This window comes from Mus caroli, unplaced genomic scaffold (genome assembly GCF_978045245.1).
Source record: "Mus caroli unplaced genomic scaffold, Mus_caroli_1 scaffold_12, whole genome shotgun sequence".
Taxonomy (NCBI): Eukaryota; Metazoa; Chordata; class Mammalia; order Rodentia; family Muridae; genus Mus; species Mus caroli.
The window spans coordinates 75,294,589-75,313,865 of NW_028227267.1; the positions used below are offsets into that span (position 1 = coordinate 75,294,589).

The 19,277-nt window shown below is 42.5% G+C and overlaps 1 protein-coding gene across 1 annotated transcript in view; it reads left to right on the forward strand.

Annotated features, from left to right (window-relative positions):
• The window catches only part of Vwa8 (von Willebrand factor A domain containing 8), a 360,138-nt gene that overhangs the window by 205,653 nt on the left and 135,208 nt on the right, over positions 1-19,277 (forward strand). Inside the window, exons 22-25 of the mRNA XM_021181216.3 lie at positions 12,943-13,018; positions 14,965-15,100; positions 16,973-17,092; positions 18,951-19,156. Coding sequence (XP_021036875.1) covers positions 12,943-13,018; positions 14,965-15,100; positions 16,973-17,092; positions 18,951-19,156 — 538 coding nt within the window. The remainder of the gene's footprint in view (positions 1-12,942; positions 13,019-14,964; positions 15,101-16,972; positions 17,093-18,950; positions 19,157-19,277) is intronic.

Here is a 19,277-nt window from a genome sequence, read left to right on the forward strand (position 1 = left end):
CAGGCATCTCTACACAAGGGACCTGTGACTGTGTTCTCTAGATAATGTAGACAGCCCAACTAGTTAAAATATTATGGTTAGTTAATTTTAAACCATTTTACCTTTTCTCTACTTTGTATTTAAATTTGTCCCTTTCCAAAATGAAGTATACTTTGTAGCAAGTAAGTGCCAAATTAGCCCCTTTAAAATCAGATATCTTGGAGTGAACGCCTTTACAAAGCACAGCATCTGGGGCTGGGTCAGGGAACATGGCAGCTGCTGCTGAGCACCTCTGGGAACACCCGTGTCTCAGCTTTCCCCATTACACATCTGAAAACCCTATTTAGAAACATTAGCAGCAGCTAAGTGGTGGGTTTCATACTAAATGCCTGCTGGGGCTCCCACTTGACAGCATGGAGTATATGATAAAGCCTCACTCACATTACTATGTGTAGATCTTTGGTTTGTAATTATTTTTGACTTGTATCTGGTTGATTTCCAATTTCATCAAAATTCCTATATTTGTGTCTCCCACAAACATTTATATAGCACACAGAGATGACCAACTTCACAAGTTCTCCAATCACCTAGGAGAAAGGGTACACCTGTGATGGACTGTCTAGGTTAAATTTACCACCTTGAGACTATCTGTAAGGAATTATCTTGATTGTATTAATTGATTTGGAAAGACCTATCTTGATTGTGAATGGGTCCATTCCATAGAAGAGGATCCTGTATAAAATGGAGAAGGTACCTGCGTACCAACTTGCTCTCTCTCTCTCTAATTGCTGGTGGACCAGCTGTTCCTGCCACCGTGGTTTCCACCATGATGAACTGGACCTTGAACTTTGAGCCACAGTAAGCCCTTCAGCCCTGAAGTTGCTTTTGTGAGAGTATTCTCTCACAGCACAGAAGGGAAACTAAGATAGATGATGTCTGTCCCTGTTCCTAAGATGCTTTCAGCCTGTAGCTAGTTGGTGTTCACCGTGTGCTTGTGAATTCTACTGTGACTATCTCTGTTTTAGGTGGACCAGTGAGGAATAGGAAGGGTTGAGCTGACTGGGCACACATTGTTTATCATGGCTTCAGCTCTTTGCTTGGTTTCATTGTACTGGATCTGAGGTGTCTTACTGTATGTACTGTCATACAGTTAAACTGGTGGGCAACTGATGCTTTACTCTGACTCGGGTCTATGTATGATCACTTGATTGTTAAATTCTAGCATCGCGTTTCTAATACCTCCTCAGCTTGATCCCAAACTATTTTCCCCTGGGCAGCTGTTCCATCTTTTCACATTTTTAATTAATAATACTGTCCTTATTAGATTTTCTCTTCTGCTTCCTTGGCAATTTCTCCAGGTTGTTACTTTATCCATCCCTCCTGAGGTGTGTTACCAGCAAATTTTGTGGTCCTCTTTTCTGGCTCCCATGTGATTCACAGATCACATTAGTCAGGGTGGGCTTTGACTACCATCCCCCGGGATGGCCCTGCTTCCATAATGCCATCTTGTGCTTTGTTTCTAGCTTCTCGTCTGTGGGCTGCAGAGGCTGGTGAGTGAGCACTACAGACCAGGGCACTTCACTCCCACCAAGCAGCTTGCTCTCCAATGCTTTGTAAAAGCAGACTGGAAAGAGGGAGGAACCTGTGAGACTCTTCCTCAGCTCCTGTTCTAAGTCACAGGCTTAAGCATGAGAGCCACTGATACGGTCTGTCTTTCCTAGCCGTGTTATCTCTCCCCACCAGAGCACAGCTCCCTTTAAGTCTGAGAAAAACTTCAGAAATACAAATATATAACTCAGAATTTTTCATACAGATTTAGGAACTATTTATAATTTCTAAATTAGATAGTGTGCCTCCATTTGTAGAAATAAAACAGTAACCACAGCTCACACCGTTTAGCCACTGCCTCCAGTCTCTCCCCTTCTCAGTTCAATCACTATTAGAATTCAGTTTGCACAAGCTTGCACTCCCACCAGCAATGGAGGGGTTAGTGTTCTCCTTGCTCCACATCCTCGACAGCATGTGCTATCATTTGAGGGCTTTACCTTAACCATTCTGACAGGTGTAAAGTGGAGTCTCGGAGTCATTTTGATTTGCATTTCTCTGATGGTTAAGGACATTGAACGTTTCTTTAAGTGCTTCTCAGCCATTCTAGATTCCTCTGCAGAGTGCAAACTTGTACAACTGCTTTGGATATCAATTTGGTTGTTTCTCAGAAAATTGGGAATAGTTCTACCTCAAGACCCAACTAGACCACTCCAGGGCATATACTCAAAAAATGCCCCACCATAGCACAGGGACACATGCTCCACTATGTTCATAGCAGCCTTATTCATAATAGCCTGAAACTAGAAACAACCTAGATATCTCTCAACTGAAGAATGGATACAGAAAATGTGGTACATCTATGCAATGGGATACTATTCAGCTATTAAAAACCAAAACATCATGACTTTAGCAGGCAAATAGATGGAACTTGAGAATATCATCCTGAGTGAGGTAGCCCAGACCCAAAAGGACATGCATGACAGGGGCCTAGCATAACTGTCCTCTGAGAGGCTCCACCCAGCAGCTGACTGAAATAGATGCAAAGACCAACAGCCAAACATTAGCTGGAGCTCCAGGGACTCGTATGGAAGAATAGGAAGAAGGATTATGGGCCCTGGCGGGGATAGGAACTCCACAGGAAGACTAACAAGAGTCGGGTAAGCTGGACTCTTGGGGGCTCTCAGAGACTAAGCCACCAACCAAAGAACACATAAGGGCTGGACCTAGGCCTCTCTGCACATATATAGCAGATGTGTAGTTCAGTCTTCATGCAAGTCCCCCAACAGCTGGAGTGGGGGGGGCTATCCCTAAATCTGTTGCCTGTCTGTGAAATCTGTTCCCCTAACTGAGCTGCCTTGTCTGGCCTCAGTGGGAGAGGATGCACCTAGCCCTACAGAGACTTGATGTGCCAGGGTGGGGCATACCCAGAGGGACTGCTGCCCTCTCAGAGGATAAGGGGAAGGAAAGTAGGGAGAGGGGAAGCTGGGAAGGGACAGCAATCGGGTTGTAAAGTGAAGAAATAATTGTTTTGTTTTGTTTTTTTAATAATTAAATTTGTTAACTCATCCTTTTTAAACTCAAGCAAGAAATTTTAAATGTTTAAAAACAATTTTTTAAAAAATAGGCTGGCCTAGACTGTGTCTTATAGACTTAACTGGCATCAAGTTCAAAGGATTTTCCTGTCTCTGCTTCCCTAATGCTGGGGTTACAAGTATCTACTACCACATCATGCACATGCACAAAAGAGAGAGAGAGAGAGAGAGAGAGAGAGAGAGAGAGAGAGAGAGAGAGAGAAAAATAAAGAAATTAAGGAAATTATTATTTCACCTTTATTGCCAGTATAAAATCACTGGTATTCCAATGGAGGAAGAAACCAAATATTTTTAATATTTTTTATAATAAAAAATAAAACAAATGAACTCAGTGTTAAAGCTTTTCCAATCTCAGATCATCTGACCTGTTCGATTGCATGCCCCAACCATGTACGCTGCCACCCTCTCTGGGCACCTTTCCAGCCAGCCCCAGCTGCAAGTTCCTTGTGGCATCCCAGGGAGTGGAGAACAGTCAGTGGCTAAGACCTACCACCTCCCAGCTCATGCAGGTGGCCATGCTTCTTTTGAGCTTAAAGTGTGGAGCTGCTTTTAACAGCTATTGCTCTTAGATGGTGGCAGCAGCGATTCTTCAGATGAGCAGATGGTATTTCTTTTTATGATTTATTTATGTGCATTGGCGTTTTGTCTGCATGTATGTTTATGTGAGGGTCCCGGATGCCCCCTGGAACTGGAGTTATAGACAGTTGTGAGATGCCATGTGGGTGCTGGGAATTGAACTTGAGTCTTCTAGAAGAGCAGCCAATGCTTCTAATTGCTGAGCCATTTCTCTAACCCCTAATAGAAGGTTATTTCAACCAACAGATTTGGTATATGTTCCTGGGATTGCTCAGTGTACAACTCTATGAGAAATTCCTACAAACTGAGGTATATCTATAATGTTGTGCAGGAAGGAACAGTAACATTGCTGAAAATCTGAAAGTGATTGCTAATTTCAAATAGTCAATAAATATGTTAGGTCGGGTTCTCTTGAAGCAGAGCCAGAGATAAGAATGTTTGTGTAAGGGCTGGAGAGATGGCTCAAAGGTCCTGAGTTCAGTTCCCAGCAACCACATGATGGCTCACAACCATCTCATAATGAAATCTGATGCCCTCTTCTGATATGCAGGTGTACATGCAGATATACATTAAATAAATAAAACTTTAAAAAAAAAAAGAAGAATGTTTGTGTAAGTGATTTCTGAAGGACAGTATTTATAGGAAACTTGCAGGGAAGTCAAAAATGGTGTAGACATTTAAATAAATGACCGAGTGATAGGGAGTAAATTGAGACAAGTAGAATTTAAACACGAAAGTTTAGCAGCAGTGACTCACTTCGTAACTACTGTGGGATTATTCTGCATTTTAACAAATTTTCTAGTCTAGAGACTTAATGGGTAAGTTGATTCAGTATGAGATGGACCCGTAAGAGAACAGCAAAACGTGGACTGATGTCTGCTTAAGGGCCCAACCAGTAGCTAAAGTAAACAGGTCTCCCTCCAGTCTCTCTTGGGGAAAGAGAGCCATCCGTGTCAGCCTGTTGACATAGTGGACATTAGCCCATTCTATGTCTCTGCCCTGGTTTGCTGTAGCCTCTAATTAAAAACTCAGCCTCGATTCCGTCCTCTTTGTGCTTCACAGTCCCCCAGCTGATCACTCTCTGCCCTGTGGAGAACTTGTGGTGACTCCCAGTTCCCAGCAGCAAGTCCCAGAGCACCGTCCTTTCCTAATGCCTCTCTGCTCCTGGTCTTTGGCAAGCAGTTGTTGTTCCTGTTCTCTGTGCCACCTCTGGCCAAAGCATTTGCAGTGCACAGCAGAGCAGGGAGACCAAAGTGTGAATGTCACCTCAGGGCACTTGTCTGTGTGACATGTTCTTCAGCTGTTGATTAAACTGAACTTAGGGCTAGACTTTTAAATCACATCTAACTAAGTGGATCATTCCTATTGTTTGTATCAAAATAGCTGTCTTTAACTTTTAAAGAAGGCAAATGGGTAGTTTTAATTATCAACAAATAAAAAATGAAGATGATTTTAAGGTATTTTTCAGCTTTAGCTCATGTTTTTTTTGCTTCTATTTTTGTATGTTTCATGTCTCTTTTCAAGACAACCTTTATTGATGGTAGGTTTAGGGACAATGACCTAGGACAGACTCCGCTAGCATGCCTGTCATTCCTTATCACAGTTGCATGTTCCTGTCCCTGTCTACCCACTGGACAGTGAGCCCTCCGAGGGCAGGACTAGGTCAGCTGCCTATTTCCAGCAAAACAGCCATACAGCCAGTGTTCTGAAAAACGTCTTAAGTCCGAGTCAGTGAGTGTCTCTCCCTACCTACCCACCGCTCTGACATCCATTTGGAGAATCTTGGCTCTTGAGTAGATAGACATGAGACTGCCTGTGGACAGACTCCAGCATGATGTTTTGTTGTTGCTGTTGTTGTTGTTTTCTTTTCTTTTTCCTTTTTTTAAATTGGATATTTTCTTTATTTACATTTCAAATGTTATTCCTTTTCCCGGTCCCTTCCCACCCCCACAAACATCCTACCTCACCCCCCGCCCTTCCCCTGCTTCTATGATGGTGTTATCCCATACTGGAAGGATAAACAGGCTGAGAAAGAAATTAGGGAAACGACACCCTTCACAGTAGTCACAAATAATATTACATACCTTGGTGTGACTCTAACCAAGCAAGTGAAAGATCTGTATGACAAGAACTTCAAGTCTCTGAAGAAAGAAACTGAAGATCTCAGAAGATGGAAAGATCTCCCATGCCCCTTTTCCTTTTGTTTAACAATCCTATCACAGCTGATGTTCCTTCTGTAAGGGTAGGAGAGATCGCCAGGAAGTGGGAGGACTTTCCAGTCTCAGGATGACACGGCCATGTGACATCAGACAACGGTGCCTGTGCTGCTGGATCTATCAGCAGAAGCCAGCAAATGCTGTATGCATGCAGCCTTTTCCCAGCCTCACTCTGGATCACTCCAAAGCATTAACCCTCACACCAAAACCCATCGCTGATGAAGCCACCCGTTTGCTTCATTTGGGGGTTAAGGAATGATATGAGAGATACAAGCAAATGCGCTCAGATGGTGCGATTTAAATAAAAGGTGACATGTGAAACAACAAGGTTCACACGAATGTGGCCAGAGAGCCCTGCTTCTCTGCCCTGTGATCCTCTGGGGACACATGCACTTCTCCCTCTGCACTGAATGCACAGGAATGGAGAGCTGGAGTGGAAGCTGACTTTTGCCGCTAACAGCAGCGTCTCCCCCTGAGAGCATTAAACACGAAGCAGCAGAGGCAGGTGAACTGGAAAGTGCCAGCAGTGCACACTTGCTTGCACAACCACTTCTGCCCCACGTGACTCTAGCCTGCTCACTTGAGACTGGCGAATGTAGAACCAGATCAGTCGGAATGTTTTCCAGTCTATAAACCACCAGGAGTGGATTTCCAGAGTGAGCGACATCAGTAGCCATTTCTTTCCTCTGAACAAGACATTAGTCATGGACTTCCTGATGAGGAGAGTTACTGTATTGTCCTGATGACAGCCCTGGAGCATCCCAGGAAGAAAGGCGCCACACCAGCTTTCCAGTGAGCATTCTATGGGATCGAACTCGGGTCCTCAAGCTTGCATAGCACATAGCAAGCCCTTTCCAAATGACTCATCCGCCCAGCCTACTGCCTAATTTGTTTAAATATTCCTCCAATAAAGCCATGTGTGTTACTACCAATGAGGTAAATATGTCTTGGATGAAAGACTACAGAATATCATGCCATGAAAATTTGCTCAATTTTCCTCTTAAATAAGAAAATTAGAATGCACTACATTTTCTGATAGCAAAGAGCGTTCATCAGTCTTAGCCCCTGGTGGCCTCTGTGAACAACTTTTAATGTTTGTTCTTACCAATCCTTCTAACCCTTTCCACACTGACTAGAGAAACTGTACAGCGTCTTTCATTTTTGTCTGAAAAAGAGAAGTGCCTGCCAAAAAGCAAAATTGTTTTGAGTTCTTAAAATTTCTCAACCAAGAAAGCTAGTTTTCAGCGAAAAGGATCCAATTATCTACGCTCCATTTGAGCAGAGTTTTTTTATTTCTAAAGGCTGAACAACTTGCAAAGCTTTTCTGAGTTTCATGAATAAAAGGATTCCTTGTGGAGTCGCATGGATCCAGAAGGGCAAGCAGACATGGGAAAGGTAAACCCACAAGCAGACATGGGAGGGGTACGCCAGGCCGGCCTGAGAGATTGGCACCACGAGGAGACTGGCTTAGTTTCCTTTCTTCCTGATGTTTCCAAGAAGCACTACCCAAGAGCTGCAGAGTGGTACATCCTATCAGAAAGCTTCTCTGAAAAGAAGAATTACCCCTACCCAATCTTCTGCCCATCATGGTTTGATAGGACTTTTGGGGGTCTAGGCTTTTAGTAAGGAGCAAGTGGTAGTAGGTAAACTCTGTCCGCTATGGGACTATTTAAGGGCTGTCTTCAGTGTCTGGCAGGAATCCTAAGTAGTTTGTTCTCTAAAGGACTTTTCTTTCTAAGCCATGAGAAGGCTCAAGCACTCCTTAAACTTATTAGCATCATCTCTACGTGAGGACCTCCCTGTTTCATTAATAATTATTACCATACTTCTATTTTACTACTTATCTTAAAATAATACAAGCTTGTAGAAGACTGGGCCTGTCAACAGCCATCTGTGGATCAGCGAAGGATTCATGGGGCCCTATCCCTGATGAACTATTGGCTCCTGAAGGATTTGGGGGAAGGGAAAATCGTTACATTCAGTTGTGTATCCACTGGTGCCACTCAGATGGCTTGGTCAAAATGAATGGATCACAAAACAAAGAATTTGGGAAAGGGACCTGTAGGTAGGAGACAGTAATGGCAGAGGATGATGGGAGATGACGGTAAACAGAAAGCAGTTAAGTCCTGTGTGAAAATGTCAGTGAATTTAGCCAATAAAAAAAAAAATATGTCTTGAGCCAGGTGGTGGTGGTGCACACCTTTAATCCTAGCACTCAGAAAGCAGAGACCGGTGGATCACTGAGTTTGAGGCCAGCCTTATCTACAGAGTTCCAGGACAGTCGGGACTACACAGAGAAATGCTGCTATGAAAAACAAACAAACAATTAAATATTTGTTAAATATTTAATCCCAGCACTCAAGTGCTGGGGGCTGGGGGCAGGGGAATGCCAGGAGCAGGGGGAGGCTGGGGGCAGGTGGCTCTTTTGTGATTTGTGATTTCTAGGGCAGCAAAGATCACGTACTGAGACCCAGTCTTTAGAGAAACTTCATTTAGTAAATATTATTTATATTTTATTTGTTGTTGTCTAATAATTAATAACTATTAGTTCTAATTATGACCTGGCCATCTCCCCAATAATCTAGTCAAAGTCTTATTGATTTGTTTAATATTAATAATAATGATCTTAATAATTTAATAATAAAGCTTATTTAATCCGCTTTAGCACAGTTACTGGGTGATTACCCCTAATCTATTTTCTATGCCAGACTGGCTACTTCTCATCTGTGCTTCCCCATCACTTGCTGTTCGGGAGTCTGAGTCTCATCCACCATGCTTTTGTCCCATGTCTGTCCTCAGGGACACTTCTCTTAGCCACATGCTCCTGGTCCGTCCTGTCTGAGGGAGACCGCCTGCCCTCTCCGTCTTCTTTCCTTCTCCTCTGTTCTCTTTCTCACGGTCCCTACCTGGGACCCCCAAGCCTGGTAGCTGAAACCCCACCCACCTCTACTCTCCCCAGTAGTTGGCTGTCAGCCACTTTTATTTAACCAGTCAGAGAAGATAGGCGAGCAAAGCTTACAGCATCACTGGTGTACTTGAGACTGTGCTACTCTGGATTGCAACTGGATCTTTTTTTTTTTTAAAGGATTTATTTATTTTATATGTTTGAATACACTGTTGCAGACTTCAGACACACCCTAAGGGGTATGGGATCCCATTACAGATGGTTGTGAGCCACCACATGGGCTGGGACTTGAACTCAGGACCTCTGGAAGAGCAGCCATTGCTCTTAACCACTGAGCCATCTCTCCAGCCCCTGCAACTAGATCTTAAGGGTCAGCATTTAGCAGCACCAGACCAATCCCCAATAATTATTGATAAGAATTATCATTTAGTTCTACTTCTGAACCACCCCTCTGTTTACAATACTGATCAAATCTGTGTTCATTGTCTCCTGGGCCTTCTGTTTTCTGTTCTCATGTTTACCTCATTCTGAGTGTTCTGTAGACACTTTGGTTTCAGGACGTAGCAGGTACTGAAGGAGATACCAGCTTTTGAAGCTCTTCTGCCTTCTCTTTTTCTTTCACCCTCAGGTTTTTTACTAAGGAAAAAAAAAAACTAATCTAAATCTATGGAAATGAAGCTCATTAAAATATCCTCAAAATAAATATCTTTATTTTAATATGTTTTCGTCCTGGGTAGACTAGGGAACAGCTTTATGTACCTGTACAAACAGCATTTCAGAGCAGACTGCATTTTCTCTCCTGACCTCTCCCCACCACTTTCTGCCCCTTCCCTCAGAGGCTAGTTACCTACCCACACCCTCCCACCCTGTCTCCTTAGAAGTCTCCCTCCCCACACCACCCATCCACATACTCACACCAGTTTTATTTCCTCATTTTAACAAAGATTTGGTCTGTGCATAACTTAATTATTTTTATTGTATCTGGCATCATTTTTAAGTAAACTACTACATATAACAAATTTGACTTCAAAAAAGGATGTAAATTACATTTAAAAGAAAACTAGTTTAGCATACTATTTCTTTGTGCCACCCACATACTGACTTAAACTTTGATAGAAAACTGTACTATGTAAACTAGTAAGAAACAGGAACAATTCATAATAGCATAAATGCCAGCAATTAGCTGAACATTCATTAACTAACTCAAGCATTACCAGTAACTGGAAAGCCATCTCTATTAAAACTTAGGCCAAAGAACCTGAAGCAGAGATGTGGTTTAGCCTTTCTTCTCCCCAGTATTGTTAAAATTGTTGACTCTAAATTTTTATTAGCTAATATTTCAAAGATGTTTTCTGAAAGGAACAAGTCAAAACAGTTTTGTAATTGCTGTGTTCTCTTCAGGCATTGTTTTGTATGTGTAGAATTAGTATGTTTGACCCAAGATGCTCATAAATGTGGAGCAATGATTTAAATCTAATACTCTGGAAGAAATAAATATCATTGTATCCTTAGGAATCTGTGTCCAATGCTGTCTGTGGCCACAGTAAGTGCCTTGTTATTTACTGACTTCGAGTTTATAAGATGTCATGGAAATCTAGCTCTTCTCTTACTATTAGGTACCTTCAGAGCAGAGTACACTGTGCCATCCCCTCTCCCAGCACACAGACGCATCAGCACATAACTGCCCCAAATACAAGCAACTAAAGGGTTTTTTTTTTTTTTCTTTTTTGAGATAGAGTTTCTCTGTATAACCCTGGCTGTCCTGGAACTCACTCTGTAGACCAGGCTGGCCTCGAACTCAGAAATCCACCTGCTTCTGCCTCCCAAGTGCTGGGATCAAAGGTGTGTGCCACCACCACTCAGCGCAACTAGAGTTTTGTGTCATTCTCATTTTACATAGTTCACCAGCCCTTACTTTCCCTTTGATGTTCCAGATGAAAGCATCCATAGCAGGACAGAGCAGACACTGGCTTTATCCTGAAATAATTCTCATTTTCCCGTAGCCAGTCGCACTGACAGTCATGTTTCCCATTTGCTTTTATCCCCATTGTAGTCACCTCTGGAGAGCATCAGAACTTAATAATCATAGTAATAATGGTAAATGAAAATAAAACTAAAACCAAGACAACAACCAAGCAAAAAAGGCAAAAACCACGTGTTCTTACTTCAAGCACCGAACCATTAATGAAATCTAATTTGACATGTTGCATACTATCAGATGTCAAACATTATAGAGCAGTTTCATTGGCCTTTTTGAACTTTGAGTTCAGCTTAAGTTGACTGATCCTGAGGCACTGTGCAGCACCGTCACTGTAGAAACCGACTTTTCTTCCTTCACGCTGACAATGATGCAAGAGCTTCTTGTTCCTTTTCGGTGCTGGAAGGTGTCAAGTTGTTGCCCTTAAAAGATGTGAGAGCTGAGGTGAGAAATCCATTATGCTGCTATAAAAATCTGTGTGAACAAGTATTTTTCCTCTCTCCACCCACCCTCTAGTGCTAGAATATTAATAGTGGATTTAAGTCAGCTAATGAAACTTTGTTCTTAATTTATTCAAAACTGAAAATTAATTTGTCATTAAAAGATAGTATGAAATATAACTGACACTGAAGGTATAAGACCTGTGAATTCAGAAATGGATATATAACCACACCCCCTAATATCTTACAAAGGCATACTGAAGGGCACCAATAAACGGCCAGAATGTATTTCCACAGTTCTTTACATTTAGTGGGACATTTAATTTGATTTTTATTAAAGTCAAAACCATGATTCTTTGGGATATATTCTTGGTGAAGTGGAGGAAACTATCAAGTCTGGGGACAAACCATCATCCCACAAGACCATGATCGTGGAAGCTTGGAAGAGCGTCAGGATAGTGATGAGCCAGACCCAAGGGGCTAACTCAAGAAACCCATTACCTGTCAAATTAAAGAATTCTTTCTAACTAGGCATAACTGAGATGGGAAGTCTAGAAACTGGTAAAGGTGCATATTGCCCATGTACCTGTCCGAGCCCTGGTACATGAAGACTTTGATGGAGAGTTACCCAATGCAATAGGAAATCTGAATTCAGCTCATCTGGAATAAAAGGTGGACATAAACCATCAACTCAGTGCTGTGACTAGTCACCCCCAAGGGTACCTTGCTGACATTACAGTACTTTGTATGACAGACTTCAAGATGATTTGGACCATACCTTACCTCCAAGATGCACGTTGCAAATTTTTAAGTTTGTAATAAAATACAGGGTCACAGTCTGAAGTTCACAGTACGGCCAGTGTCTTACACATAGTAGGTGCTCAAGACTGCATCTGGAGCTTTGTTGTTTACTTTGAATAACTAACAGGGTCTTTTAAAAAGTAATTTGTACTTTGAGAGATACCGGTTACAATTTATTTCACGTGATTCCATCGTATAGCTTGGTCAGGTTGGCCATAGGACTTTTCATTTTTAAAATGCCATGCGTAAAGAAAGTAAAGGCATGAAATTGCTCGAAGCACTGCACACAGGTTTGGCAAAAACATCCACAGGTGATAGTAACTTCACAGCTCATTCGAAAAGAGGCTCAGAGCATAGATCACTCAGTGCTGACACTTTTCAACACCCAGAGTTAAGGGCCAGATAAAGAGTAAAAGGATAACTTTAAGTAAAAACAGTACAGCCTTGGATTTCATCTCCAAATCTTCAAGATCCTATGAAGTAGTTGTGTTCTTCAAGTAGCATTATGGTCTGACCTTTGCCCCAACGACAGATTGGGTGGGATGTGCTTGTTCACCTGATGGCCAGGAGTTTTAAATAGTATAAGCATTCATTGTGATATGTAGTAATCTCTGCATACTTTTAAATAGTCTATTCCTCCTCAGGAAATCATTTAGAGTAGTGAAATGACTACAAATAAGATTACTGGAGGAAAGGGAACTGATTTGGCTACTGTATTAATTTATAAACCACTTAGACTTACATTGTCAACAGAATCTTGTTGTTGGCAGTGGTTTTACTCATTCCGTCATTTTCCTTGGGAAAATCAAGATGATGAACAAATGCAAAGATTTACTCGTTGATTTATTTATTCATGCCCAACATCGGCTTAGTTCCTTACTGACTGATGTGTTTGGTTTGACTTTAGGGACACCACAGTGCAGTCTCTGACTCTTCAGCCCACAGTGAAAGATGGACTGATTGTGTATGAAGACTCACCTCTGGTCAGTAAGCCAATAATAACAACATGTAAAGGATGCTTTGCTTGTAACTGTATCTCAGCCTGTGGATGGGTTCATTGTCTGATTGGAGCACATGTGTATATTATTTTAGATGCTCAGGTCTGTCTCATTGGAGTACACACTTGTTATCATTGTCAATGCATGTATCTATCAAAATGACATTATTGGGAAAGTAGCATACTCTTTTACTGCACTGTCTCTCATGAGTGAGAGTCAGGGACTGACACAAATCCCCTGCTTATTTTCTGAGATTGTTTTTAAGTCTACTGTTGTTCTAAACTAACAGACCGTTAACTCAGTGTTTTGGGAAGTTGACTCAAGTCTAAGCCTGGCCACAATACTGCAAAGCAGGCAGCCATCGTGGAACTACTGTGGCCAGGCCCCAAGGCTGGGGACTTTGACATGTGTGCTAGGAGTCTCCAAGGTTGAGCCCAACTCTTCTCTGAAAAGAGAGGTTAAAGGAGCCACATGTTGGCTTTAAAAATAAATAAATAAATAAATAAATAAATCCTAAATTTAAAAAAAATCTTATCAAGTCTTTGAGAGTACAGTATGAGGCTTTGTGACGAAAGCGAGCATTTTAAGGCGGTGGCAGCACACGCCTTTAAGCCCAGCACTTAGGAGGCAGAGGCAGGCAGATTTCTGAATTTGAGGCCAGCCTCGTCTACAGAGTGAGTTCCTGGACAGTCAGAGCTACAGAGAGAAACCCTGTCTAGAGAAACTATCTCGAAAAACCAAAATCAAAACAAATAAAAGGTGGGGGAATGACCTTTATCAAATTGCTTTAAAATAATTAGTTAGCACTGTATAGTCACAACAATTTATGGCGTGGTCATAAGTGTTATAGGGTGTTAGTATCTCTTGTAGAAAGAAATCTTAGGTTTGTGTTGAAATGCATAGAGTATCTCCTATCTGCCTCCTTAAAAGCACGAGGAGAGGCATGGCAAGGTGGATCAGGTCTACAGCTCCCAGCTTCCTTCTCATGGCCCCTCCACATGGTTACTGAAGACCTGGCGAGGTTGCCTGCCTTTCTTCTTCCTATGCAAACATCTATAGACTACACCTTTATACAAGATCAGTCTAGTAATTTTACCTGTATTTTTCCATACCTGCTCCAATTTTCAAAAGTAAATATTTTGTGTATTCTGCCAAGTTCAGTATCCTGCTGGCTAGCCTAGTGCTCCATTTTCATAGTGTCGGAACTCACACGCGTGTAGTTGTGCCCTGTTTCTTTTTTGTTTGTTTGTTTGTCTCTTTGTTTCTTTGTTTTTCGAGACAGGGTTTCTCTGTATAGCCCTGGCTGTCCTGGAACTCACTTTGTAGACCAGTGTGGCCTCAAACTCAGAAATCCACCTGCCTCTGCCTCCCGAGTGCTGGGATTAAAGTGTGCCCTGTTTCTTATGTGGTGAAGTGCATAGTTCCTGCTCTGGCAGCCCATTCCTTAGCCTTCGTGTGCCTTTTCTTATATTTACTGTCTAAAGTCGACATAGGCCGTCCGTGTTCACTCTTCCGCAAGTGCAGTTTGACCATCGATTCTCTTTGCCTTGAATACCCACCTCCTCTGACCTATAAAACTTTGACAGTATTTGAAGATCCATGAAAGCAGTTTTTCAAAACATACAGTGACCGTTATGTCAGACTCCTGTCAGCTCTGTGGCCTTTCGTCTACATCTTACACTCCTTAAGTGCCCCATTCTAGGGAGTGAAACGTTGATGGGAATGATTCTAACACTGAGAGGAACAACACAGCAAGAGGAAAGCTTGCTGCTATGTTTTAGTAACTCAGTGAAGCTTTTGTTGCTGACTGTGTGGTAGTGGGCTGTAACCTACCAACAGCTCTGGCCAGTTCAAAGCAGTGAGCGGTGAGCTGTTAGTAGTCCTTACTCTGCTTCTTTTCTTGATTATTACAAATTTTTCTCTCTCAAAAGGTTAAAGCAGTAAAGTTGGGTCATATTCTAGTAGTAGATGAGGCAGACAAAGCCCCAACAAATGTCACCTGTATTTTGAAAACTCTGGTAGAAAACGGAGAAATGATTCTTGCGGACGGAAGACGTATTGTTGCAGGTGAGTACTGAAAAGCAACGTTTTCCTTTGGGTCGGTTTGCACCTTTAGTGTGCGTTGTTGGCTGGTTGGTTTCGTCTGATGCTAGGAATAGAATCGGAGCTTCAGTCATGGAATCACATGCTCTGTCATGCACATCATCATCAGCCCCTAGTTTCCCTCTTCTCTAACCAGTCTCTGTAATGCTCAGAGTAGCCGTGAGGCAGATCAGCTTATACTGTCCTCGTCTGAAAATGTCAACCTTGAACCTTTATACTAAGTTTTCATATAGTTGTGTATGACTGCATTATTGAATTGCTATCTGGAAATTTTTAGAAACATTGGTGTGTTTCTCTTGCTCACAAAATTTACTTTATATTATTGGTTCGGTACATTTAAAAATCACTACTGTGAATTGGAGAGCCGGCTCAGTGGTTAAGAGGACTTGCTGCTCTTCCAGAGCATCCAGGATCCATTTGAAGAACCCCCATGCTCACTCACATCTGTAACTCCAGTTCTGGGCAGCCCAGTGCTGTCCGCTGGCCTCCCCTGGCGCCAGACACACAGTAGGTGAACATGTGCAGACAAAATGCTAGACACATTTTTTTAGAGATCACTGGTTTTTTTGTTTAATTTGTATGTGTGTATATGTGTGTACAATTGTATAGATATAGATGGAGATCAGTCACTTGGGAAGAGGTTATTCTCTGCTTTAGATTTTCTTTTCTTCCTACCCATACACACATTCTCTTTGCAGTTATTGCTGGAAAAGAAATGAAGATAAATTGGTCTCATCAGTGTTGTCTTCACTAGGATTTCTGTTCCTGTCATAAAGTAGTGTGGTCACAAGCACCTTTGCGACTTCAGGTTGTAGTCCATCACTGAAGGAAGGCAGGGCAGAAGCTGGAGGCAGGAGCTGGGGTAGCGAGCATGGAGGAGCGTGGCTTACTGCCTTGTGCCTGGTAGGGCTCTCAGTGTGCTCTTTTGTGCACCTAGGACACCCCTGCCTAGGGGTGGCATTACCCACAGTGGGCTGGGTCCTTTCATTTCAATCACTAGCAAAGAGAATGACTCACAGAGTTTTCTACAGGCACACTTACTGAGGCATGTTCTCATTCGAGGTTCCCACCTCCCAGGTGAACTGCCATGTGTTAAGCTGACCAAAAACAAAACAAAACCTAGCCAGCACAAGTATATATAACTGCAAGACAATGTAAGTTTGCCTAACACAATGAAAGATTCTAATTTCAGAGGGTTTTAGGTTTTTTTTGTTTTTGTTTTTGTTTTTGTTTTTTTTGTCTCCTGGAAGACTTGAAAATCCATAACTAACCATAGAAAATACATAGCCAGTGCCATAAAATCATCAATATTTGAAGTGTACATACAAAGAGGACTCTGCTAGAAAGCTCAGCATCATAGAGGCTCTTTGATGCTGTTGGTGCACAGTCCCTACTCCAGCCTCTACTTAGCACCAATAACATCATTTTAACATTTCTCTTTCACAGTTAATGAAAAATGAGAATTTGCCTTAGTATTGTCCCTTTGACAGAGTCCCTTAGACTCTCAGAGAATAGAACTCAGCCTGCTCCCTTGCTCTGGAGCTCATGGCACTACAAAGATGGTACACCAAGAAAGGAGAAGGGACTCCGGAGACAGAGCTGTGACCAAGACTGGCTGTGTCTGGCCCTGTGTGTGTTCTCCTGTGATTTGGAAGGCTAGCTTAGAAGTAAAAGAATATAATAATTTTCAAACTCAAGTGTGATTTTCAAACAGCTTTTATTTCTTGTGTTCCAGATTGAAGCAGGGTCATTGAGCCATGTTTATCATAGGTGGCATTTGAATTGGGAATACCTGTTTTGAGCAGAGTTTCACAAACAATGCATTTTGTTTTTCAGATGCAGCTAATGTGGATGGAAGAGAGAACATTATTGTGATTCATCCTGACTTCAGGATGTTGGTTCTAGCCAACAGGCCTGGCTTCCCCTTCTTGGGCAATGATTTCTTTGGAACTTTAGGTAAAAACAATGACTGTAATAATAACAATGATAGTTTCAACCACAATGCTGCAGTGAGTGGCTGCTGTTACTTACCGTGAACTGTGTCTACCCTAGCCACATGAGGAGCAGAGAGCTTCTGATACTCACAGGAGTTATTTTTTCTGAGATCACTTAGCCAGTGAATGGTGGAGCTGAGCTTTGTGTCTAAGTCTGGCTTAGTCCCTTCCTCCTTAAGCAATTGTACTGTACTTTGCTGTTTAATGCTACATGATAAATGGCTACTAGTGTCTGCTTCTGTCACCTCCTATAACTAAAGAGACCAAGGCCAGCTGTGAAGAGACTGAGTCATACTGAGTAGGAGGCCCCCACACCCCCACACCCCACCCCCAGGATGCTGCTGCATCATCATCCTCCTCCTCCATGAAGGAGGATTCCACTGCTCTGGAATCTCACACACAGTACAAAGCAAGCCTGTGCTCCTGGTAGGATCCTGATGTGGCAGTTCATATAGGATTTGTCCCAATGGTTTATCTGAACAGCCATCTAAGTACTAGGACAGTCAGTACAACATTGTGTACAGTAATTAGAATAAAAACAACTACTGTCCTTTCTTCCAAAGGAGACTAGATAAAGAAATCCTGCTGTATCCACTCAGTAGATAGGATGCCACTACTAAGAGAAATATCAGTAATACTAGCATGCTAAAATACAAAGCAATAGTAATTGTAACAATAAGTGGTGGAAATGAGGGTGGTAGTCCATACGTTCCAGAAGGGACAGGTGTATGCTGGAGTCTTACTTACACTGTTTAGGTCATTTTTATTTTAGACTCCTGCATTACTGCTGCTGTTACAAATGTGCTCACATGTGAACACTCCAGGGCAAGCCTATAGTTCTCTCTAGTATGGAAAGGTATAAGTTCTTCCCAGAGACAGGTTCTTCATAGCTGCTCTCACCGGAGGGCAACGTTCTCACATTCATCCCAAGGCCCACAGTGCCGATGCTCAGTGTCTCTCCGGCTCTCCTGCTGCTCCCTTCCCTGGGCCAGGTGGACTTGCTGGAGCTGAATCAACCACCTCGAATGTTGGTGAAAGCAGCCTCGTTTTGTTAGCTTTCCCGGCTCGGTGAGGCTCACATGACCACCCTCTCCCACCTCCGGCTGTACCGCCATGGCCGTGCTAACTAATCATCCTTGTGACAATATCATTCCACAAGGATGGGGAGTTTTTAAATCATTGAAATATAGTACCTAGGGCTGTACCTAGGTAATATACGGTGTCTGGAAGATGTTTAGTAATTATTTGGTGACTGCATGGTAGAGGGACCAAGTGCCTTTTACATTCAGGATAACTTTCATTTTCAAGAAAAACAAACAAACCAACAAAAACCCAGAGCTGTCCTGCATGTTTGTATTTGAAAATGTCAGTCTGTGAGATGAAGCCTGAAGCTGTGATACTCTGCTTTATTTCGTTAAATATACACAGGCACTCGTACATATACACACATAAAATAGCTGTGTATCCAAATGGTCCCTAAATCAAAATAAGGCCTCATTGCTGCTGCTGTTGGTCTAGACTGAGCCATTCCCACTGAGTGTTTTGCCAGGGTTCTGTGTATTGTACTATCTCCCAGTAAGCATGTATTCAGACATCACATACCTTTTTATAGAATTAAACTCATGCAGAACAAACCATACATCATTTAGCTTTCTTCTGGCTCAGGCATTTTCTTTCTTCTTTGTACAGTCCTGTATTTAGATGGGCTTCCTGGGATTTGCTGAGTGACTCCTGGCTCTTTAAACCCTGGTTGCAGTTTGTGCTGCAGCCTCACAGTGGATTGGCCGCCTACTGAATGGGACTCTCCTTCTTCTCTGTAGGTGACATTTTTAGCTGTCATGCCATTGACAACCCCAAGCCCCACTCAGAGCTTGCGATGCTCAAACAGTACGGCCCAGATGTGCCTGAGCCCATCCTGCAGAAGCTCGTGGCAGCCTTTGGAGAGCTGAGGAACTTGGCTGACCAAGGGATTATCAACTACCCTTATTCCACCAGAGAAGTGGTCAACATCGTCAAACACTTACAGGTGTGGTACACTCCTGTGTCTTCCAGACTCTGGTTTATAGCTGGCGTTCCCATTCTGTGACAGGTCAGCCAGGCAACCTGATGTGACGTGTGCATAAGCTAAGCAATAAATCTAAAAGACC